Genomic DNA, 26350 nt, shown 5'->3' on the forward strand with positions numbered 1-26350 from the left:
TATAAAATGAACACTTGTTTCATAAGACATGCAAAATATCAATTACGTGTTCATAAAACTTTGTTATGGGAACAAATGCCGCCGGCTCCACTTGGCGTGTATTGCCGAAGAAAGGGGCCGATAGCATTACTTCACGTAACTGCGTGTTATATACACGTCACTAATGTTAATTCTTCCTGTTGGTTTAATCCACATGAATATGCATAACTCACAAAGTACCACTTGATAGAAAGAATGAAAAAGGAAAGAAAGAAAGAGAAAGAAAGAAAGAAAGAAAGAAAGAAAGAAAGAAAGAAAGAAAGAAAGAAAGAAAGGAGGAAAATCAGCTTCGACATTAACTACAGTAATCGAACATCTTGGTCTACTAAAGACTGTATAGCCTTCTAATGACAACACCAATGTAACGGCGTACTTTCTACAGTTCAAATCAGAAGCCTTTGACGAAAGGTGGTGCAACGGCGACGATCTGGAAACGAAGCAGTAATCAAGTCAATGGAAGCATTCAATGTCACCCCGCTCCCCAAAAAAGCGTGTGAAGTGAAGTCCAGTGTAAAAACGATGCAGATTTGTTTCATTGATGTGAAAGGAATTGTTCACACAGAATTTGTTCTTCCTGGTCAAACTGTTTACCAGACATTTTCGAGACGCGGTAAGATGACCCCCCCCCCGCCCGCCGGGTGGCAAAGTGCAGAGTGGTGATCTCATCATGACAATGCGCCTCCCCACATCGCCTTCAGTGTGAAACAGGTTTTGACTAAAAATGGCAGGACACCCGCTTAACCACCCTTATTCACCCGATCTTGCTCCCCGCGACATTTTTTATTACCCCGAATGAAAAAATTCCTTGAAAGAAAACGTTTTGCGGATGTGGGAAAGGTGAAGAAAAAAAACCACAGACGCGTTAAGAGGCATCACTTCGCAAGAGTTAAAGGACTGCTTCGTACAGTGGAAAACACGTCTCGACCGATGCATTGCTTCAGATGGAGAATATTGTGAAGGCTAAAAGAATGTAAACGTGTAAAGCTAAGTAAATAAATTAATATTGCAAAATTCTGGTTTCTTTTTGGTACCTCCTCATATTTTAATTCCACTAACAACTGATGGGGCTAGCATAATCACACAAGCATGCACACCGGCAAGTAGTATTGCTAATAACTCTTCCCTCATTGCCTAGACAGCCAAGCGCTAGCATTTAAAGGACCAGCGAAATCGAAGTGTAGTCTTGACCACGGAACATTTACTTCTTAAAACAGGCTGTCCTAGAAGTAGAAATTTTAAAGTCTATCTATTGTATGAATACTAGTGATACCATGTGACCTGTCGTCACCGATATAAGTCCAATGTTCATAGCCATCTTGAACTTTCTGCAATTCCATCAGCTTATGCCCGAAGATCTAGTTTCGTTTTACCAGGCACACCGAACTTTAAGTACCATGAAGCCGAATGGAACTGTTATTAAATATGTGCAATTCCTAAAAGTGTGTTGAGAACCACTTTATTCGTTTGTACACACACACTCTTACATACATACATGCATACACGCCCCCCCCCCCATATATATATATATATATATATATATATCCTTAAAACGTTGGATTGATATAACGCCCACTTAGGTATACAGTGCACGTAGTAAAGCCACTAAAGACACGACAATCTGTGGCCGACTTCTACGTACTCTGGTACTTCACGTACTTCTTTTTATTTATAGTGACTAGGCTATTCCATTCGTCACGTGGAAGATGCGTACCATTATTACTAATTCCCTACAACGTCTCTCCTTTTAAGTTTTTCTTAGGAAGTGTCATTTTATTTAGCAATATTTTTTAATAGAGTTCTATCTTTAAGAGATGAGGAATTATGTACATTATTTACATATTTTTATTCACCGCCACCTCCTTTCTTTGAGCTTTTGATTTTTCGTACAATATAATATTTTTTGCGCCAGGTATCTATTTTCAGAAGCTCTCTATATTTTCTTTTCCTCTTACTTGTACGCTAGGGTTCAATCAGCTGCAGTGGCGTTGGTACTTGGAATGCATCGTACAAATATTCCATCGATTCCTCCAGCTTCTTTGGTTTGTTATACACGCATCTCTTTTTCAGTTGGTTCTTGTGTGTCTTTTGTATGCCTTTTCTACTTTTTACCCAATACCTCATTTTACCTATGCATTTGGTAATTACGCCATCTTCCTAACTCTGCTTTCCATTCTTGTATGCCCTCGTATACACCTTTTCACCAACTTTAAAGACCCTTGCTGTGACTTCCCGGCACATTTCCTTTTCTTGCTAGGTAACAACTTATCAAAGACTGATTTTACTTTCCTTCTAAGCATCAGCTCCGCTAGTTAGCTACCTGCTGGTGTATTTGGATTTGGTGTTACAAGGTACACTCTTTAAAATGGTTGTTGAGATACCTCATCCACGACTTCCTTATTCGATTTCCTAAGGGCTCTTTTGAAGGTAAATTAGATCTGGAATGGTATGGCGCCGTAGTTATGTGTTCTACTACGAATGTTTCACAATTTTTTTACATTCGCTAGACACAAATTACGTTCCATTGTCAAACTTGTCTAGGATGCTAAATCTTTCAAAAAATTAGTGTAAAAATTTATCACAGTTGAGGAGGCTGGTTTTTATATTTGCGAATTTCAGGCCATTTCGAAAACTACCAACTACTTCTGAGTAGCAAGAGCCATTTAAAGGACCAGCGAAATCGATGTGTAGTCTCGACCACGGCACATCTACTTTTAAACGATGTTTACTTTTTATTGTGGGCATATTTTTAATTCATTTTGGCTTACACTTCAAATAGTTCCATCCACCCTGTGCCGAATAAATGAAGTGAAAATATTTTAACACATATATCTTTGCCTTTTTCGCTTGACCTCGAAATTTTACATTACATACGAATTCACCGAAAAAATATAATCTTTTTCTCGTAACATCATCATATAAATAATAATAATAATGATAATATTCGAAAAATACCTTAGGAATGAGAACCAGGTTCCAAATTTCTCCAAGACACCTGATGAAGGCTAGAGAGTATATCTACCCTTCAGCAACAAACAAGATGAGGTCAAGTAATTTAAATCATATATATATATATATATGTATGTTTAATTATATGTATGCATACTTGTGTGTATGCACATCTACATATACATAAGCAGGTAGGCATACATATGCGTATATATTATAATATATATATATAATATATATATATTATATATATATATATATATATATATATAGATATACTTTATTTAAAGCAGCAGAAAATTCAACAAAACTGTTACTCTGAGTAACAGGTTTTGTTGATTTTCTGCTGCTTTTAAATAAAATATATATATATATAATATATATATATAATATATATATATATATATATATATATATATATATATATATATATATACATGGTAGGTTCTGTAAGTTTAGAGTGGATACTTGATAAGTGTAAGCATCTGTATATGCCAGATAGTGACAGAGGTGAGAGTATATCAAACATAAATTAAAAACAGAACATAAAGGATATCGCGGTACACATGTTTCAAGCTTTATAAACCATCTGTTGTTACATCAGTGTATTATTGATATAAAAGATAGTTTAAAGCTCACTTCGGCCGCAAACATTGTTAGTCCAAAGATTACATCACATTTCAAAAGTACCGTAGTATTACCCATTATAATAGGTTTATCATATCTCTTTGCAAAGGTATATTTGTATAAAAGTTCATTGGATTTCAAACATCAGCTCATACTGTACCACCATTCAGCATAGTGTGAATGTTAAATATATTAGATTGAGTTTATATTTAATTAGCGTATATAAGATAGAAAGAAAAAATAAAAGTTAAAAAATAAAGTAAGAAATAAAAGTAGTAGAAGTAAAAAACAAGAGTAATAAAAGGAAAAATAAGGATGATAAAGTTAGATACACATATGAATAAGATAAAATAAATCTTATTTATATGTGTATCTAACTTTATCATCTTTATTTTTATTTTTATTATCCTTATTTTTAATTTTATTACTCGTGTTTTTTACTTCTATTACTTTTATTTCTTAATTTATTTTTAACTTTTATTTTTTCTTGCTATCTTATACACGCTAATTAAATATAAACTCAATCTAATAATTTTTTTTCGCTAGTTTCAGCTCGGAGCTGCGGCCATGCTGATACACCGCCGTTTTGTGCTACACTGTTATTGCGAAGAACCTCGTCTAACATGTGGCACTTGATGAAGAATGGAGTTTGATATAGCAACTCTCATTTGCACCTCTTGCCGTGAGGTAGGTTCATCTGGGGCTCTTGACAAGAAGATGTCCAGCTTTGATTTAAACACTGCTACATCTACTTTGTGCAAGTTCCTCAGACTCTTTGGGAGAATATTAAAAAGCTGTGGGCCCTTGAAACCCAGGCTGTTGCAGAAGCTGGTCCTGATGCGTGATGGCATTGCTGGGATCTTTGGCACCAGGCAGTGTCGTCCCGTTCTACAATGCCAAAATTTGGCACAATTCCTTCCAGGATCTTCCAGACATATATTACTGCATACCTCTCCCGTCTTCTCTCCAGGGAGTAGAGTCTTAGCTGTTTCAACCTTTCCCAGTATCTGAGCTGTTGCAAAGAGACGATCTTCTTTGTGAATCTTCTCTGGATTGCTTCAAGGTCCGCTGTTAATTTTACACTGGTAGGTGACCATAGCTGTGAGCAGTAATCCAGGCGACTGAGGACGAATGTCCGCCAGAGGACCATCATGGTTTCCTTATCTCTGGTTCTGAATGTTCTTAGGATCCACCCAACCAGTCGTCTGCACTTTGTCGCCATCCTGGTAATGTGCACTTGGAAAGAGGTATCATCACTCATGTCGATACCCAGGTCCCTCACAGACTTAGGCTCTGCGATTGAAATTCCCTGTGGACCAGTGTATCCTGTAAGTTTAATATTCAGTTTTGGATGCTGGTAGCGCAGGGCCTGGAACTTTTCAGCATTAAACTGCATATTATTATCCTCAGCCCATCTGTAGATTGAGTCCAACTACTGCTGCAGGTGTGCAACATCGCTGGGGTTCTGTATTTTCTGCGAGACTTTCGTATCGTCTGCATAGCTGGCCAGAGTGGCTATCCAGGCATTGAGGGCATATCTGAGAGGGCCACTATAAAAGCAGTGGTCCCAAGACAGTGCCCGTGGTGAACACCGCTCCTATTGTGGGTTCATAGAGGTGGCTCCATTAACCACTATGCCTGACTCCTATCTTTCAGGAAGTCATGTAACCACACTGCAAGTTTTAACATTCACTCTATGCTGAATAGTGGTACAGTATGGGCTGATTTTTGAAATCCAATCAACTTTTATACAAATATACCTTTTCAAAGAGCTATGATAAACCTATTATAACGGGTAATAGTACGTGTACTTTTGATATTGTGATGTAATCTTTTGACTAACAATGTTTGCGGCCGAAGAGAACTTTAAACCATGTTTTATATCAATATTATACCTATGCTGATGTAATAACAGATTGTTTAAAAAGCTTCAAACGTCTTCTGCGATATCATTTGTGTTCTGTTTTTAATTTATGTTTGATATATATATATATATATATATATATATATATATATATATATATACACATATATAGAGAAGACCCCTTCGGTCATGAATGACCATGGGATTGCACATAGAAAGTTACTCTCCGAGGCACAAGTCCGGGCGAGGTTGTTTATGGTAGGCCAGCAGTCGCCCATGCATACCAGCCTCCCATCTCCACACCACTGATGTTATCCAAGAGAAATGCAAAGGCTGATACAGCTTGGCACCAATGATGTCACAACTCATTTCTGCAGATGAGTTAACTGGAGCAACGTGAAATAAAGTGGCTTGCTCAAGAACTCATCACACAGCCCGATCCGGGAATCGAACTCACAATCTCGCGATCGTAAGCTCGACGCTCTAACCACTATATATGTATATATATACATGCATACATATATATATATACATACATACACACACAAACATATATATATATATATATACACATACACACATACAAACGCACACACACATATATATATTTATGTATATATATGTATGTATATATATGTATATATATATTATATTGTATATTATATCATATGTATATATATTATCTATATATATATATATATATATATATATATATATATATATATATATTATATATATATATATATATATATATATATATATAAACTTGACTTAAACAGGATTCGAATAATCCTATCAGGTGGTGCTATTACTTAGACATGGCCTGGACCAATCTTTGGTCGAAACATATGTAAGTTTATCTAAGTTTATATATATATATATAAATATATATATATATATATATATACAAACACGCACATTTATATACACACATACATACCGGATCACATATGCGTACAAAACAGATATTTAATTCATAGAAAATAGAAAGCTAGACAGGTAGTATTTTGCATAAAGTAACTGGAAACATTACATTTATGTGTAAATAAAATGGATCGATACAGTGATAATTATATGGAGAGGTTTTGGTATATTCTGACAGGTCAGTTTGTGAATTGAAAAATACATGCATCGGTAGCTCTCTCCTCTCTCTCTCTTCTCTCTATATATATATATATATATATATATATATATGCACGTATGTATATATATGTATGTATGTGTTATATATATATACATATATATATATATATACATATATATAAATACATACATATATATATATACATATTATATACATATGTATATATATATACATATATATATACACATATATATATATATATACATATATATATACATATATATATATATATATATATACATATATATATATATATATATATATATATATAACATATATATATACATATTATATATACATATATATATACATATATATATATATATATATATATATATATATATATATATATATGCATAAATATTTTGTATTTGTCTATATAATTATAATTTTATATAAATACGTACATACATGCATATTTGCACATATATATATGTATATATATATATATATCGAAAAAGAGAGGGGACTGAGAGAGAGAGAGAGAGAGAGAGAGAGAGAGAGGCTATGTGCTAACTGAAGGAGAGAGATAAATAGATTCGTTGATGAATAAATCATTTAAATCACATTATTTCGAAAACTGAAATAAGTTTATCTAGTTATCCAGATACGTTTACGGTTTGTTTCTTTTTTCACCATTACCTACAAAGTTTGTTCCTTATTTTGTATCTAAGTGCTATGTTAGGATATTTAGCTTACTAGTAATTATACAGCAATCACAATATATATATTCTAATTACATTCAATTATTTTCTAGTAACTGTACTAAAATCAGCAAAGGCTGGCCGACGTCTTCAACACAAAATGAAATTCAAAACATTAAAAATTCACTCGTTACTCGCTCCTGCAACTTTTATCATTGGCCAGAGTTTAAGGTTCAATATATCGGTATTTATATTTATATTTAAGGCGGCGAGCTGGCAGAAACGTTAGCACGTTAGCGGTATTTTGTCAGCGTTACGTTCTGAGTTCGAATTCCGCCGAGGTCGACTTTGCCTTTCATCCTTTCGGGGGTCGATAAATTAAGTACCAGTTACGCACTGGGGTCGATGTAATCGACTTAATACCTATGTCTGTCCTTGTTTGTCCCCTCTGTGTTTAGCCCCTTGTGGGTAATAAAGAAATAGGTATTTGTGGAGGCGCAATGGCCCAGTGGTTAGGGCAGCGGACTCGTGGTCGTAGGATCGCGGTTTCGATTCCCAGACCGGGCGTTGTGAGTGTTTATTGAGCGAAAATACCTAAAGCTCCACGAGGCTCCGGCAGGGGGTGGTGGCGATCCCTGCTGTACACTTTCGCCACAACTTTCTCTCACTCTTTCTTCTGTTGGCCTGCTCGCTTAGCCAGCGGGGTGGCGTCATCTGAAGGCTAAAACAATGCGAAGCGCATTGTGACCAGCGATGTGTAACAGCATCTGATAGCCTGGTCGATCACGGTGACGGTGATATCGGTATTTTATATATTATCAAGTCATAAACTAAACTGCCTTGCACTCCTTAATAACTTTAATGATCTTTAGGGAAATCTTTAATATCACAACTAGCCATAATCTTTAATATCACAACTAGCCATAATCTTATGCCCTGTGAAAATAGGTATCTATTGTTTACTCATCTTTACGTAATAACTTACTTCGGTTTAGTTTATCTTAGTGTACCTATTCTATTTCATCGAATGTGTTTGATATGTGTTAACATCCACAATGCGAATGCACAGCAATAAGTGAATATGTATCCCTATATATCCCTATATCGTTTCCCCTTCCTTTTCTTTCTCTCTCTCTCTTTTACTCTCTCACTCTCATTCTCCCACTTACTCTCTCTCTCCCACTCTGCATATATATATATATATATTGATAGATAGATAGATAGATCGATCGATAGATAGACAGAGATATAGATAGCTAGATAGATCGATAGATAGACAGAGATATAGATAGCTAGATAGATCGATTGATAGACAGCGATATAGATAGATAGATAGATAGATAGATAGATAGATTTACATGTTTTTTTGAGTAAAATACAGCCAAATATACGCAGTCTACAACTGGTCCCATATAAGAAGCTTCTCGAGAGTTTGTTACGTTACAGCCCCAGATCTGCAAAATTTTTCAGGGCTGATGAAAAAGAAAATGAAAAATTTAAAGATGTCTACCAGATGAAATGCGCTATCCTGTAACCATTGCTCTGGATATTGCTAATATTCGCTCTCCTCGATATAGGTTAAATTGTGAAAAGAATTAAGAAAGAATATTGGCTAAATTTGTTTTGTGGACTTGAATTAATACAGTGAGATATTCCTCTAACTTTGAAAATTGAGTTTTCTATTTTTTGTTATGTGATGGCAAGCAGGGCATTCCCTGAGCGAAAGTGTATTGACTGCAGCTGCATTGAACACTTATCTGGTGATCTACGTATTTATACATACGTAGTTGTGGATCTCGGTCACTCGACGATGTGTGACCAGAAGCTTGCTTCTCAGCTATATGGTTCGTGATTCAGCACCACTGCGTAGTTCCTTGGGCAAGTGTTTTCTACTATCGCCTTAAGCCGACCAAAGCCTTGTGAGTGGAATTGGTAGACAGAAACTGAGCCTGTCGTATAGTTGTGGGTGTATGTACATATGGTGAGTGTGTATATATCTATATTTTGTATAAATATATATCTAGAATGAGAGAAAGTGAGAAAGAGAGAGAGGGGGCAGACAGTCAGAGAGAGTGTAACCATTTGTTATATATACATACAAATACACAGACACACAGACACACACAGACGCACCACCATCTCCACTATGGCTACTTCAGTCTACGGGATCTGACATTACGGAAACTGAAACATTACCATTAAGTTCGGATATGGTCTGTAATTTCGCGCTTACATAGACTCGAATTGCGTAGTTTAGATTGTTAACGAATTAAAGCAACACTTTCTTCTTAGTTTAACAGTCACTTGCATTTTAATTAAGCGTAAATTATATAGGTTAACGACATGAAAAACTATTGGTACATTATGCACATACATTCACATACAGACACATATCTGTATATCATGTACATAATGTGACTATGTATATATATATAATATATATATATAATTATATATATATATATATATATATATTATATATTTATATATATATATTATATATATTATATATATATATATATATATATATATTAATATATATATATATATATATATATATATATATATATATAATATATATATATAATATATATATATATATACAATATGTTACATTACTCGGTAGTCAAGATAAAACTCTGAGTTTCAGATGCCGAAGTGGAAATCCACAACACCATCTCTTCGGTTATCTGGCTATTTCTATTTCTAATGTAACATATTGTATAGATAAATTTCCTCTATTTACATAATATTGAGGTCTCTTTCTTTCTTTTGTTATCTTACCGTTTTATCAATATATAAATATATATATATATATATATGGAAGTCTATGAGAATTACTTAATACAGTTTTCAAGTGAAAGGTGATTTTTTTGATTATTTTTTTTAATTATGTTATAAAATCTTTTATCAGGATATTACTAAACGTTTTGGAAAAGAAGTGTTTTTTTTTCCCCTACGGTGTGATCACTTTCTCGTTGTGTGTATGTGTGTGCGCGTGCTTGTATATGCATGCATGCTTGTATATACGTTTGTATGTTCTCTTTCTATTTTTAATTCAGAGTAAATTTTGATTAGCCTCCTACTTGGTAACAAGGTTATGAAGAAAAGCATCATGTTTTGTTTATCATGCTTTAAATCTTAAGAAGATCTGGTCGATCTTTATAGTCCCAGGTGCCATTTGTAGTGTATGAATTAAGAACGCAAGTTCAAACATACTTTGCTCCAGACGGATTGGCATGTACCATGTTGCTCCACTAGTAACAGCTACGAAACTGAAAGAGTAGCTTCGGTACTGGATTTCCAAACTTTTTATTTATGGTCAATAAATGTTTGATTTTTCTAGGATTTTTGGGACCACATCAGTATTTCGAGAGGTAGCTGATCTCCACAACAGAATATATATTTTCCTTGTGGTCCCAACAAAAATATCTCGCCGTTTTTTTTTTGTATTTTTACATTCAACCAATATTCTTTTGACTCGCCGGGCCCAATATAGTTAACTTCGTCAATAGGTGTTTTCATTTTTGTTATCGGGCTCCATACCGGTCTGGCTACTGAATCATGCCTCCAAGGGAAATAATATCTAGAAGACATTCTCTGGCAGTTGGCGGTATGTATGTATGAATGTCATTATTTCTTGCCAATAGAAAAAGAGCCAGTCTCCAACCTAGATCCAAGGCTCCTTCATTGGAATTTCAACATCAACAAGAGGGTATTTTTATATGTATGTATGTACTATGTATGTATGTATGTATGTATGTATGTATGTATGTATGTATGTATGTATGTATGTATGTATGTATGTATGTATGTGTATGTTTTGTTTTATGTATATACTCTCATACATATAGTTGCATGCCTAGGCATGCTCATGTATACTTAAATGGTGGAGGCAAAATGGCTCAGCGGTTAGGGCAGCGGACTCGCGGCGTAAGATCGCGGTTTCAATTCCCATACCGAGCGTTGTGAGTGTTTATTGAGCGAAAACACCTAAAGTTCCACGAGGCTCTGACAGGGGATTGTGGCGAACCCTGTTGTACTCTTTCACCATAATGTTCTATCATTCTTTGTTTCCGTTGTACCTGTATTTCAAAGGGCCGGCCATGTCACACTCTGTGTCACGCTGAATTTCCCCAAGAACTACATTAAGGGTACATGTGTCTGTGGAATATTCAGGCATTTGCACTTTAAATTCACGAGCAGCTGTTCCGTTGATCACATCAACTGAAACCTTCGTCGTCATAACCGACGGAGTGCCACGAGACTTAAATGATAAAATTCTGGAAAGTTTTACAGATTTTTACAGTTTCTTTCCAACAATTAAGCGAGCCGCCCAGCGAACTTAGCTGACCTTTTCTGATATTTTGAGAGTAGAATAAATACCCATGAATACAACTATGTTGCCCAAATCAATGGATCAATGATGAACTTGTGTGTGTGTGTGTGTGTGTGTGTGTGTGTCTGCGTGTGTGTGTGTATGTGTGTGATTGTGCGTGTGTGTGATTGTGAGTGTGTGATTGTGTGTGTGTGTATGTGTGTGATTGTGTGTGATTGTGTGTGATTGTGTGTGATTGTGTGTGTGATTGTGTGTGTGTGATTGTGTGTGTGTGATTGTGTGTGTGTGATTGTGTGTGTGTGATTGTGTGTGTGTGTCTGTGTGTGTGTGTGTGTGTGTGTCTGTGTGTGTGTGTGTCTCTGTGTGTGTGTCTCTGTGTGTGTGTCTCTGTGTGTGCGTCTGTGTGTGTGTGTCTGTCTGTGTGTCTCTGTGTGTGTCTGTGTGTCTATGTGAGTGTGTGGGTGTATGTACGTTTGCGTCTGTTTAGATGTGGAGAAATTTAGCTAAATACGTAAAAGAAAGAGCTCATTAGCCGAGGGCTACACTGATTCAAGGGCCTACAGATTCTGACCAATGGGGCCATCTTACATTGGAACAAAATTTTAAGATTGTGTTTTTGTTTTGTTTTTTTTTTACATAAACATAAGCCCTAATGATAAAGGAAGCTTAATAATACGGGAAACTTTTCAGTTACTTTTTCAATTAAAAGCATCAGCAAATACAATTTGTAGTTCTTGAACCGCTCAAAAATTCTGCATGGCTTCTGTGCGTTTTGAATTATTTTTTGTAAGTAGTATATTATGCCAATAATCAAGGATAAAAGTTGCGAATATGTTTAGGTTTAAGAACACCTAAAAGCTCGCAACGGTATATGCATCTTTAATTTCGAAGGATAAGTATTATTGTTTCCCCTGGACATATAAACTTGTTAATCATCATCTTTACTCGTTTACGACTGGAGATTTCAGTCGTCCACTCATTAAACTGCCTGAAGAAAACTATGAAACTGTCATTCGTCCTGTAAAAGGTGTTGTCGGAATTTAGTATCATTGTTGACAAGTGTGAAATTCAAACTCAAGTGTGCTTCAATAATGAGTGAGATTTGCAACTCTTCAGTTTCAAAGGCTTACAAGAAACTATGAGGTTCATTTTGCTCTGCAGTTTTCGTGCATTTAATTAACTGCTTAGATTTTGATGTTACTACATTACACCTTGTACCCATTAATTCGAAACAAAATGAACAATAGAAACGCAGTTGCCTTGACGATATATTCGAACCGCACGCTTCTCTAACAAATTCTACTTTGAGAAATAAAAAGAGGTGTTCTGTATGGTGAAGCAATCAGTTGACAAGATGGTTTGTGTTCTTCTGGTTTCCGTGTGTAGGATTTTTAATTTGAGTAATTGATGAAGAGAAAGTCAAAGTAATATTAGAAGTAAGGTAACTTTTAACTTAATAAATTCGTAAGTTTTGCTAATCTCGAAATAGCTCTATTTCCCATAATCCCTGTTCCTAAGGGGTTTTTTGTGTGTATGTGATATGTGGAGTAAATATATTACCTATTTCTTTATTACCCACAAGGGGCTAAACACAGAGGGGACAAACAAGAACAGACATAGGTATTAAGTCGATTACATCGACCCCAGTGCGTAACTGGTACTTAATTTATCGACCCCGAAAGGATGAAATGCAAAGTCGACCTCGGCGGAATTCGAACTCACAACGTAACGCAGACGAAATACCTATTTCTTTACTACCCACAAGGGGCTAAACACAGAGAGGACAAACAAGGACAAACGGATTAAGTCGATTATATCGACCCGTGCGTAACTGGTACTTATTTAATCGACCCCGAAAGGATGAAAGGCAAAGTCAACCTCGGCGGAATTTGAACTCAGAACGTAACAGCAGACGAAATACGGCTACGCATTTCGCCCGGCGTGCTAGCGTTTCTGCCAGCTCGCCGCCTTATGTGGAGTAAATATATTACCGTGATGCATTTTATCACTGGACTGAAGCCACAGTTACAGTGGAAATAGAGTTGTTTTAAAGAACATCATCAAAATAATACGACCGAATATGGCTCTCGAATCCGTTAGCAAACACGTCCATCCTCGGAACCAGTCTGACACCAGACTCTCGATATGGCATCAGTTCCCACCATCAGGACCTTCAATGTAGAAATTTTCTCTTTCTTTCTTTCTCTATCTCTCTCCCTCTCTCTCCACTATCTCTTTCTCTCTCTCTCTCTCTCTCTCTCTCTCTCTCTCTCCTCTCTCTCTCTAGCTAGCTATTTATCCGTTTAACAGTCTGATTGCCTGCCTATATATATTTATATATATATAGTTAGATAGATAGATAGATAGATAAACTTACTTGGAAATGGATGCATGGTGTTCAATCATATAATAATATAAATAATATATATATATTCCTCTTCAGGCTACTAATATCCCTCTTCATTCCTCCCAAACTATAGACATGCAACCTAGACACCTCATACTAAACCTACACTGACACCACTAACACGTATTTCGAAAACATCCATCCACGCCAATGTTGTCGGGCACGAAATCATAATTACTGCACATATCAAAGCAATATTATACGCCATTTAACCTGTCAATAAATGAGCATCTAACTAGAAGCCCCTGGGTTACTGCTAAAACAGAGACTCCCAATTAATGATGGTCTTTGTGGAGGTGCGTGGCATAATGGTTAAGGTGTTGGACTCATTATCGTAAGATTGTGGTTTCGATTCCTGCATCAGGCGACGCATTGTGTTCTTGAGCAAAACACTACATTTCACGTTGCTCCAGTCCACTCAGCTGGCAAAATGGGGAAGAATATATACGCCAGGGAAACCGAGAAACCGTCCTTTATGAGTCAGTATGACTTACTTACTTACTTACTTACTGAGGATCTTTCCTGACGAACAAGCACCTTCAATATAGCTAAGACTGCATCACAAAGCTTTCCGCTACAAGGCTAGAAACAAGCGAACCCTCACACAGCAACTACTAATCCTCGGCAAACTTCAGATAAAAGCAAAACCTGCTCCCACAGCCGAAATGCATCACATAATTTGTCTCCCAAACATCAGCAATTTCGAATGACGAGCTACTACATGTATTACTTGCACCCTTTAATTATGTATTGATCTACAGGGTCAGAAGCACGGGGTCTTCGAGATCAATCGAAAACGAAATGAGAAATTAAGTCATTAATGTGATTGCTGATACTATTTTCTTTATGTTCTACATTACTCTTGCTTTCAAACTAACCGACCCTCCATTTTGAATATAAGCAGAAGTGGATACTGGTATGCATAACGATGAAGTGAATGTAAAGGGTATCATCTCAAACTGTTAGTAGTAAATACATATAGTCGCAAGAACTGGCAAGCAAGGTAGTGATTAACCACTATATATGGAAATTCATAAGATGATGTCATGTATGATGTGAAATGGACTCGTGTTTATTGAAGGCATAATTTCAAAGTTTACCAAGTAGCCTCGACTGAAAAAAACAAATTTGCTTCAACTTAAAATTGTAGTATCTTGTAGGCTTTTATCGCAGAAAGATAGTATAATGCTTAATAAATCACAGACATGAGCGTACATGCAGAGAATTAGTATAGTCAATATAATAAACAGAAGTACTTCAATGTTCCTTTTAATTGTAGGAGACAGAATGAAAGTAACAGTCGACTTCGAAGAGAATTTTACTGAGGCTGTAATGTAGGATATGTACAATGCATTTCGTCCGCAACTCCACTGATTTTATCAATTCACATGATAATAGAAATATACTTACCACGTCTGAAGAAAGATAAAGTTGTTATAAGACAGATTTATATCGCGGCGCTAGCTTAAGACGTGTTTTCACAGCTCTATGATAAAATCAATTCTCATACACAGAACTAACACTGTGGATCAAATTGTATCAATAACGACATATATACACGTGAAAAGACTTCATTAACACTATTTTCACCAGAACTATTTTATTGGAAATTTGTGGTCAGTTTCTGATTATGTTCCTAAGCCATAACACACAGATGTCAGTTAGAGAAACGTGGTGCGACAATGTACAACGGAGTTTTTGTGAGAAATACACAAAAACAAATGTAGGTTCTAAATGCATAAATAACCACACACACACAGACCTTTTTAGACAGACAAAAAGACAAACAAGTAGGTAGAGTGATAGAAAGAAAAAAAGAAATAATGACAGAAAGAATGAAAGAAAGGAAGGAAGGAAGAAAGACACATCCGAGTATTGTACCGAACGCAATGCAAAAGTCGGCACAACATATTTATTATCACTGGCTTGTCGTTCATCTTATACATGATTATTGATTAAATCTTCCTCGATGCGAGCAAGTCATAGACTGTGTGTACCTCAAGAAAGGTCGTCCGCCCAGCTTCTGCGTATTGGGTTGTGAAGCATATATATACTAGATGTAGCAAATAATTTGACATTTTGCAATGTTAAATTCTCTGCTGTTCTCCAACCCATTTATAGATACACTAATGTCTTGCAACAAGTTTTCAACGTCACAAGGGCTCTTAATTGCATAAGATACGTTTTGCTTCACAAGCACCACAGTGAGTGGTTGTTTGCACAATTGAGGGCGTGTTTGATAGACTCGCTACAAACAGCTTGTGCAAATACAAACAGACACATACACAGATATATATATATATATATATATATATATATATATATATATATATATATATATAAGCGAGAAAGAAGCAACAAGAATGGATAGGTTTTTAGTACGATCGTTTCATACAAGGACAGGTTTTATTAAAAGTTGCAAAGATTACAGCATATAAACGAGTCCCGTACTCATCAGCTAAAATACATGTAAGTTCTCTAGACATCCTAGTGTTTGAGGCTATACTCATGAAGTAATGTAGATAATTAAACAGATTTCTAAAGTTCATTAAAGTTCTTTAAAGATGATGTACAGTCTTATCACAGAATTTTAAAAAAGTTTTGATAGCATCACAGAGAAGGTGACCTAATCCATATGAATTTCCATAGATATGATGAGGGATTATATACTCACAGAAGACAAATTTATCCATTGTTAATTACAACGTTGTAATTAACAATGGATAAATTTGTCTTCTGTGAGTATATAATCCCTCATCATATCTATGGAAATTCATATGGATTAGGTCACCTTCTCTGTGATGCTATCAAAACTTTTTTAAATTCTGTGATAAGACTGTACATCATCTTTAAAGAACTTTAATGAACTTTAGAAATCTGTTTAATTATCTACATTACTTCATGAGTATAGCCTCAACACTAGGATGTCTAGAGAACTTACATGTATTTTAGCTGATGAGTACGGGACTCGTTTATATGCTGTAATCTTTGCAACTTTTAATAAAACCTGTCCTTGTATGAAACGATCGTACTAAAAACCTATCCATTCTTGTTGCTTCTTTCTCGCTTATAATCACCCCACATTACTGTATTGTTAAATCAGTATAGTTTTTTTTGGTGCATCTAAGTTAGGTACCATATTCAAGTAAATTTTTTTAAATTAACTTGAATCTTTATTGCTCTTTGTATATATATATATTATATATATATATATATACTCTTTTTTGACTGCTGTGTCGCCATTTTTCGGTGTATTTCAACCAGAAAAATGTTTACTTAAAGAGAATAACAAGCTACATAATGCAAAATTTTTACTTTTCAAAAATTCCAATTCTACAGGGTGGAAACAAACCCGAGCAACGCCGGGCGATACTGCTAGTGGCACTATACAGCTCTCTGGTAATTGCAATAACACAGCTCAGTGGCGATTATTCCAGTTTTTGCTACAACGAAACAGTTCAATAGTGCTAAAAGCACACCTCAGCTGTGTTCTGTTGTATTGAAATTCGAATATTTAATACTATGCTATTTATGCTAGACGCAAGAATACTTTACTGGGGCATATATACTTTCTTAGGCACATTACATTTTTATGAACGTTAATACAGGCGTATAAATATCTTTGTTTACATAGTACATTTCTCTGTAATCTGTACACAGCTACTTTGCTGTCCATACATATAGCGCGCGCGCGCATGTGTGTACGTGAGTGTGTGTGTGTGTGTGTGTGTATGTGTGTGTGCGTGTGTGTGTGTGTGTGTGTGTGCACATAATCTAAGTATATTTTGTAGTTTCTGTTTCGGCTTTACATTTATAACTTGAAATTTTTTACTTATACTTACTTCAATCTCAAGCACAAACAGTACTTTATGACATCAAATAGAAAAAGAAAAATAACAACAGCAGAAATAACAAAGACAAAGACAAACGGCGCTGTACATGGAAATTTTTTTCTTACTGATAAAATAATATTTTATCATGAAATAATGCTTTATAGCATTATATACACAAATTACCTGTAACATATATGTACAACATAATTTGTATATATCGTTTCAAAGAAACGACATTTTTCGGAGCGCATACGAACAAGTACGTACACATTTTACGTAATCTTAGAAGCAAACTCTGTAGTTAAAATTACATCAGCAAAAAGTAACTTAGCTTTTTCTTAGTTACCGAAACAAATAATCTAATATTTTTTCGAAATTTTGTTGGTGTGATGAAATAAAACGACATTCAGGAAATTGCATCGTTTTCACATTTCTCTTGTCTGCTATATTTCATTAAATCTTGTAATGTAATATATATTTAACTGTTTTGATTTTGATACACTTTTGACATGGAACAAACGTATATCTTGATTTGTAATTTTCCAGTCTAAAACCTTTCAAACAGTTGATAGTATCTCGGTAATTTTCCTGATACTAATTTCTCTTTACATAAATTCTTTCTTTTTTTTTTTATTTTCAACGATGTCAGCTTATTGTGTTAACAATGTATTTTTAACGACGACATTTAAAATTGCAAACACCTTTCGTAGAATTTACTAATTTGCTTGGGTAATTCAGGAAGTCAAAGTTATTTTTTTATCTTCCTCATTAATTCTCGTTTCCTTTATGCCACTTTTCTCAACAATTACCAATGTTGTACATTACAGGTATAATCTGGTACTATTCACCCACATATTCATATGTACAGAAGTGGAGGCGCAATGGCCCAGTGGTTAGGGCAGCGAACTCGCGGTCATAGGATCGCGGTTTCGATTCCCAGACCGGGCGTTGTGAGTGTTTATTGAGCGAAAACACCTAAAGTTCCACGAGGCTCCGGCAGGGATGGTGGTGATCCCTGCTGTACTCTTTCACCAAAACTTTCTCTCACTCTTACTTCCTGTTTCTGTTGTACCTGTATTTCAAAGGGCCGGCTTTGTCACTCTCTGTGTCACGCTGAATATCCCCGAGAACTACGTTAAGGGTACACGTGTCTGTGGAGTGCTCGGTCACTTATACGTTAATTTCACGAGCAGGCTGTTCCGTTGATCGGATCAACCGGAACCCTCGTCGTCGGAACCGACGGAGTGCTTCCATCCTTATGTACAGATACATTTCGGTTTTTTCTTATGATTTTTTTCATTTTCTGATTTCAAATTTTTCTTTCCTATTCACTCCAAGCTAAAGCATCACAGTTCTTAAAAAATATTAAAGCTAAAGTAATATTATTGAAAACAGAATATACATGTAAAATAATAATAACCTTCCAGATTATTCATTTCCTAGAATTGTATTCATGTGATGTGTTTGGCTTGTGAAAGGGGGTACTAAAACCCGTTTTCATTTAAAGCTAACTGGAAGCTAAAAATAAGTGAGAACTTTGAAAGATGGAGACAGGAAGTAAATGTCAGTGAATGAGATTGAATTCAAAAATTTGAATGAGAAATTGAGACCCACTTTGAAAAAAGGCCATAAAAGCCACATTAGATAAGTTTTAAATGCGTGTCTGTATATATATATATATATATATATATATATATGTGTGTGTGTGCGTGTGGGGGTACGTATGTAAGTATATATGAGTGTGTGTGTGTGTGTGTGTATGTGGTGTGCGCAAATGTTTAAGATGCTTTGGAGAAAAACCTTCGTAGAAGAATGCTATGCAAAGCCCGTCCACAGTTATTGTCTACCTGGTGTTATAATGCAGTGGAAATGCCTCTGCTACTGGATATGCATCAGGAATTCCATAGCACCATTGCTCAGTTTTATTTCAAGATTTCTTCCCAATAGAGAAAGCCGGTTTCTAACCTAGATCCGAGGCTCCTTCATTGGAATTTCAACATCAACAACAGGGTATTTCTGTATGTATGTATGTATGTATGTATGTATGTATATATGTATGTATGTATGTATGTATGCATGTATATATGTATAGATGGATGGATGGATGGATGAATGTATGTATATGTCCAGATATGTATGCTTTGTTTTATCTATGTATTCTATTGGATATAGTTCCATACCTAGACATGCTCATGTATATTTAAATGATAACCATCTGGAGAAAGTTATACAGATTTTTACAGTTCCATTGACGGATTGTATCTGTAGTCTTCGAATTAGCTTTCTTCTTTCTGGTTTTGGAAGCCTAATTTCTCAAGATTGGTATGTAGGTAGTGTGTTATATATCCCGAGGCCCCAATAATTACAGGTATAAATCTGAAATTGTAATCTGGATAGAGTAACAGCAGGTTTCTCAATAGTTCAGCGAAACTTTTCTCTTTTTCACTGATCTTCAGCTTTATGTTAACATCCTCTGAGCAGCTAATTTCTACACCTATACACAGTTTCTCTTCCCTATCCCAAATCATTTTATCAGATCCGTTGTGCTTACATTTTATTGTCTTCACTGGGACATTCCACCAGCATTCCTTTCTATTATGAGTGGCTATAGCTTCTACCATTCTATGGGTTCTTCTTTCTTTCTCCTGGAGGTTATCCCTCTGATATGTTCGGACTATTGCTTATGTATGTAGTAATAATCGATTGAGTAAACAGAAGATGCAATTGGTATAACTTCTTGTTTTGTACGACAACGGTCTCCATCCGTCCAGCAACTGTCCTTTATAGGTGGAATGCTGTGCATCATTCTACGTTGCACCAGTTTTGCAGTCTGGATAAAATCAGGTGCATTCGAAAGTGGAGTCCTGCTAAATACTTTGATTTGGGGCAGTCATGTTGCTATTTGCTCGCTTCATATGTATGTTGAATTGTAAATGTGCGTGGAGGAGGGATTCAATAAAGAGAAGGGACAAATCGAAACAATGACGGGGCTGAGGAATGAAAAGAGAAAATAAATTCCTTCATTCGACGGAAACGGGAGTCTAAGTGACCTCTGTCAAAAACTAGGTCGAACACAGATAGATATAGTTTCGAATGACCAGTCGGGCTGAAGTGTCGCGAGAACGGGCTGTTATCGCTGAACATGATGTCGCTAAGGTGTTTGACAAACCAGCAAACCGATCACAACACCTTCCAGTTTGACCAATATACAGGGAATATATATATATATATATATATATTATATATATATATATAAGAAGTTTGAAAACGACACTATGTAACATAAATTTTAATTTTCTTAGATGTTTTATGTTTCAGTTCTTCTTGAAGAAACGAACATTATCAAAAATATTTTAAAAACTTCAGTGTAATAAAAAAGTTCATAATTGTTTTTTACTAGTCTCAACAGAGTCCATCTGGTGGTGTTTTGTGGAGGGGAGCATATATATATATATATATATATATATATATAAGGGGGTTTGTATGATTATGTATAGAGGGATATATATTATTCAAAGAAATTCCAACTCTGTCTGTTTTTTATGTTTTATTTATATTCTTTATAATATTAATGTAGAGTATAGAATATATAGTTTAAATAATATGTATATAGTAAAATGAAATGAAGTATTGATCGTGTTATTGTATAGATGTAATATTGAATATAAAATATAAAATATTAAGAGACTAGTATACTTTCTTGCATTATAGCAGTCTTCGAGGTCCCAGGTTGTGACAGGAGTGTTTCAACTGTGGTTGACTGGCTGTCTATTATCCTTTATATATGTTCTTGTAGGAAGCAGTAGTAGTTGCTTGGCTATTTTTAGAAATGATGCCAAACCATATTTCAATGTTTATATTTTGAAATTTATGATAGCAGTACTTTTTAGAGATTTTTTTGTTTTGGTTATAGAGGATAAGATTTTTAGACACCAAATAAGATTAATTTAATCTTTGTTTGTTAAGCTTGGGTTAGAATTTCTTAATAAAGTCCTTTTTTCTCAGCTTTCTCTTAATTTCATTCAGGTTGTAAAGTTTATGAAATGGAAATATCATAAAAGTTTTCCGACCACATATTGCCAAATGGTTACTCAGTGGTATTTGGCGGACTTCTGGGTATTTAATTTGTTGTCGATGCACACGCGAGCGCTCTGAATGTGCATTACCTGTCTGGCCAACATACAGTTCTTCACAATTTGGGCGTATTATACATATTATTTATACTATATATTCTATATTCTACATTAATATTATAAAGAATATAAATAAGACATAAAAAACAGAGTTGGAATTTGTTTGAATTATATATACATATATATAAATATATATATATATATATGTGGATGGATGGATGGACGGATATATATATATATATATATATATAATATATATATAGATAGATAGATAGATAGATAGATAGATAGATAGATAGATAGATAGTAGATAGATAGATAGATAGATAGATAGATAGATAGATAGATAGATAGATAGATAGATAGATAGATAGATATACGAATCTTAGATTAGTTAAAATATACTTGTGACAAATTTCAACTGCTAAAGGCAAATTAACTGCAGCTACTATGGAGAATAAAATTTTCTCTTATGGTAAAAAAGTGTAAAAAGACTGTATCTGTCAAATGCCGCCACCAGTTTAATTTTAAAATATTGATGTTTCTTGCTCCTTAGCCGGCATCAATCAAACATTCCGAAGAGAGAAAAACTCTGAACATACCTAATCAAAGCCGTAGCTTTAACCAAGATACAGTCAACAACATTGACTGATTTGCACCAATAGACCGCCAAGGCCGTGACACTTTCAGTAATAGCAACGCCAAGCAGCGTGTAGCCTCAAGGTTAGTTAAAATATGTTTGTGACATACTTCAATTGCTAAAGTCAAATACGTATGGATGTTACAATATGGATGTATGCCGAACACCTAAAGCTTTCACTTCATATTTCCGGTAGGTTTTAAGGCAATTAATCATAATAACTATGTATAGAATTAAATCAAAATAAATCATAATAAAGTCGATTAGAAGTTATCATATGGATCAAAGCATTAATCGTACGATGACAGTCAATAATGAATTTTATGGCGAAGATAGCAGTAAGATAGGAGGCTAGCACATAAATTCTACATTATGAATGTATCCACACCTTCCTTCAAAAATTCCATCGAAACCCCTCACTCATAGACATACATAAATTCCCAAACTAAGTTAAATTGACATCCACATACTCACACACACAAAATTATAATACTGAGATAGCCTCACACATGCTACATATACTATACATCTATACATATACGTAAATAGATATACATGCTAGCCAACACATACAGGTAGACATCCACATGCATGCAAACACTCGCATATACACAAGCACACACATTGAGCAGCATTGATAAATACACTCACAAACATGAATTAGCATCCACAACAAAATACAAAATACTGTAATGCTAAGATAACTGCAAACTTACTGTACATATTATGCATATATAGTGATGGCAGCGAACTGGCGCAACGTGAGCAAGACGGGAAAAATACTTCGCGGCATTTCGCCCATCTTCATGATCTGAGTTTCAAATTCTGCTGAGGTTGATTTTTATCTTTCGTCCTTCTGCGATCGATACAAAAAATACTAGTTGAACACTGGAGTCGAATGAAATCGATTTATTACCTCTCCCGAACCTGCTGGCCTTGGGGCAAAATTTGAAACTAACATCATATATATAGAAATAGATAAACAAACGCATATATGTATACGCGCGCGCGAACATATACACACGTAGTTACACATATATATTTACGCGCAAACTTATACACATATACGCACAAATACATGTTTATATATATATATACAAGCACGTATATATATATTTATGTATATATATATATATATATATATATATATATACGCATATAAACACACCCATACAAGCACAAACATGTATATATGTATATATATATATATATATATACATCTAATATAGGATAACATTTTTCGAAAAAATTTCTATCAATAGTCAGCATATTAAAAAATACCTTTAAAGGTTAAATTTATAAACAACTTACAAACAAGGGCAAAAGAAAAAAATTCTAACGCCAAATATGCCGAAAATAGACAAATCGTCAATATATATATTGTTTATATATATATATTATATATATATATATATATATATATATATATATATACAAGGATGTATATAAATATATGCGCAAATAGGAAAAGGTGATGACTACTCTCAACTATCAAGTTACAATGGGAAGATAACTGCACACATGTTTTCTATATTTAAATATACATACATAGATATACATATATACAAAACTATATTCATTTATGGCGGCGAGATGGCAGAAACGTTAGCGCGCCGGGCGAAATGCTTAGCGGTATTTCGTCTGTTGTTACGTTCTGAGTTCAAATTCCGCCGATCGACTTTGCCTTTCATCATTTCGGGGTCAATAAATAAAGTACCAGTTTCGCACTGGGGTCGATGTAATCGACTTAATCCCTTTGTCTGTCCTTGTTTGTCCCCTCTATGTTTAGCCCCTTGTGGGCAGTAAAGAAATATATATTCATTTACACCGCCAACACCCACACACTCAAATATATATATATGATTCGACGATTTCCCCTCACAGCGGCACGCACATATGCCATGTTTTTCTTACTTCTGCTGGTTGCAGATCTCCCAGAATGTTCGTCACTACCGAGATTTTTCGGCCATCTTGGAAACGTTTGAACCACTTTTCCACTCGTCCGCTCGTGCACGGCTCATACACCTCTCTCCCTACACTTTTTGCAACTTTACGTAGGCCTCTGAGCAGATATCCCCATGACAATTTTCTCTGTCAGGGTCAATGCGACGATCACACGTTACACCCGTTACTCCCAAGCTCTACTGTAAACAGCGGAAGTGAGATAGAACGTTAAAACTTAGTGCACGTGCACAGCAGAGATCAAGTTCAATCTGTGTCAAGCGGTTTTACTGTGCGTGCTTTAGCTTTGTTGCTATGGCAACAGTCCTGATACGTATAGATCAGACATTATATATGTATATATATATATGTATATATATATATATATTATATATATATATATATGTGTGTGTGTGTGTGTGTGTGTGTGTGTATATACTCTTTCACTTGTCTCAGTCATTTGACTGTGGCCATGCTGGAGCACCGCATTTAGTCGAGCAAACCAACCCCAGTACTTATTCTTTGTGAGCCTTGTACTTATTCTATTGGTCGCTTTTGCCGAACCGGTAATTTACGGGGACGTAAACACACCAGTATCGGTTGTTAAGCGATGTTGGGTGGGGGGGACAAACTCAGACACACGAACATATACACACATATACATATATATATATATATATACGACGGGCTTCTTTCAGTTTCCGTCTACCGAATCCACTCACAAGGCTTTGGTCGGCCCGCGGCTATAGTAGAAGACACTCGCCCAAGGTGCCACGCAGTGCGACTGAACCACGAACCATGTGGTTCCTAAGCAAGCTACTTACCACAGAGCCACTTCTATGACTATATATATATTATGTTCAGATTTTATTATTCACTCAATAACACAACACAAAATTTGCTGGACTATGAGTTATATGCACATATCCAAATTTTAATTTCTTTTCTACAGTATTTATTCGCAAAAATTGAATCAAGCGGACATGTTATGAATAACCGAGAAACAAATCCGTTGTATATTATAAATCTATTTACTTCTTGTAAGTATTCTTCTTTCATTTCATCTGGTTCAACAGAAAACTCTACTTGCGCATCGTATATCTTTTCCAATGCTGACACAGAAGTCAGAAAATCCTGAATCATTTTAAAGATACAGACACGCGGGAGACGTTACATTTAATGAGAGCGAATTTTACGATTCTGTTGTGAAATTGAGAATCGCGCTAGAAAAAAATACAAGCAGCATAGTTTTATATTGTTTGCATCTCTATGGAATAAAATTACAGCAAGACGTTTGAATATTTTATTATTCATTTGAGAATAAAGAATATTTGCTGCAGTAAAAGCTACACACAAATACCAAGTCGCGACTTCCGGGATTGTATATTCTTTCATAGAAGCATAACGTCCTATTGCTACTAATATACATACAATATTTACATTACACATTACAAGGATTATCTGAAAACAGCTAGTCTCCGTTACCGCCAGATTACACACAAACATACACACTACACATATATACAGACACACACACATATACACTACACATATATACACACACACACGTATATAAATTGATGGACAGATAAGTACACAAACTATGCTTTTTTGTCTCTGTTTTTTTTTTCATAATATCCCTTGATGAAATAGGATTTTGAGACGTTAATATATTAAAAGAGAATTTCAAACCCTGAAGCCGCTGGTTTACTACTATTACATATATGTGGAGGCGCAATGGCCCAGTGGTTATGGCAGCGGACTTGCGGTCATAGGATCGCGGTTTCGATTCC

The 26350-nt window shown here is 35.2% G+C and overlaps 1 protein-coding gene across 1 annotated transcript in view; it reads right to left on the reverse strand.

The window, feature by feature from the left end:
- The window catches only part of LOC115227374 (homeobox protein 2-like), a 45299-nt gene extending 19599 nt beyond the window's left edge, over positions 1-25700 (reverse strand). The window contains exon 1 of the mRNA XM_029798235.1: positions 25593-25700. Coding sequence (XP_029654095.1) covers positions 25593-25700 — 108 coding nt within the window. The remainder of the gene's footprint in view (positions 1-25592) is intronic.
- Positions 25701-26350: the final 650 nt, after the last annotated feature.

This window comes from Octopus sinensis, linkage group LG2, assembly GCF_006345805.1.
Source record: "Octopus sinensis linkage group LG2, ASM634580v1, whole genome shotgun sequence".
Lineage (NCBI taxonomy): Eukaryota > Metazoa > Mollusca > Cephalopoda > Octopoda > Octopodidae > Octopus > Octopus sinensis.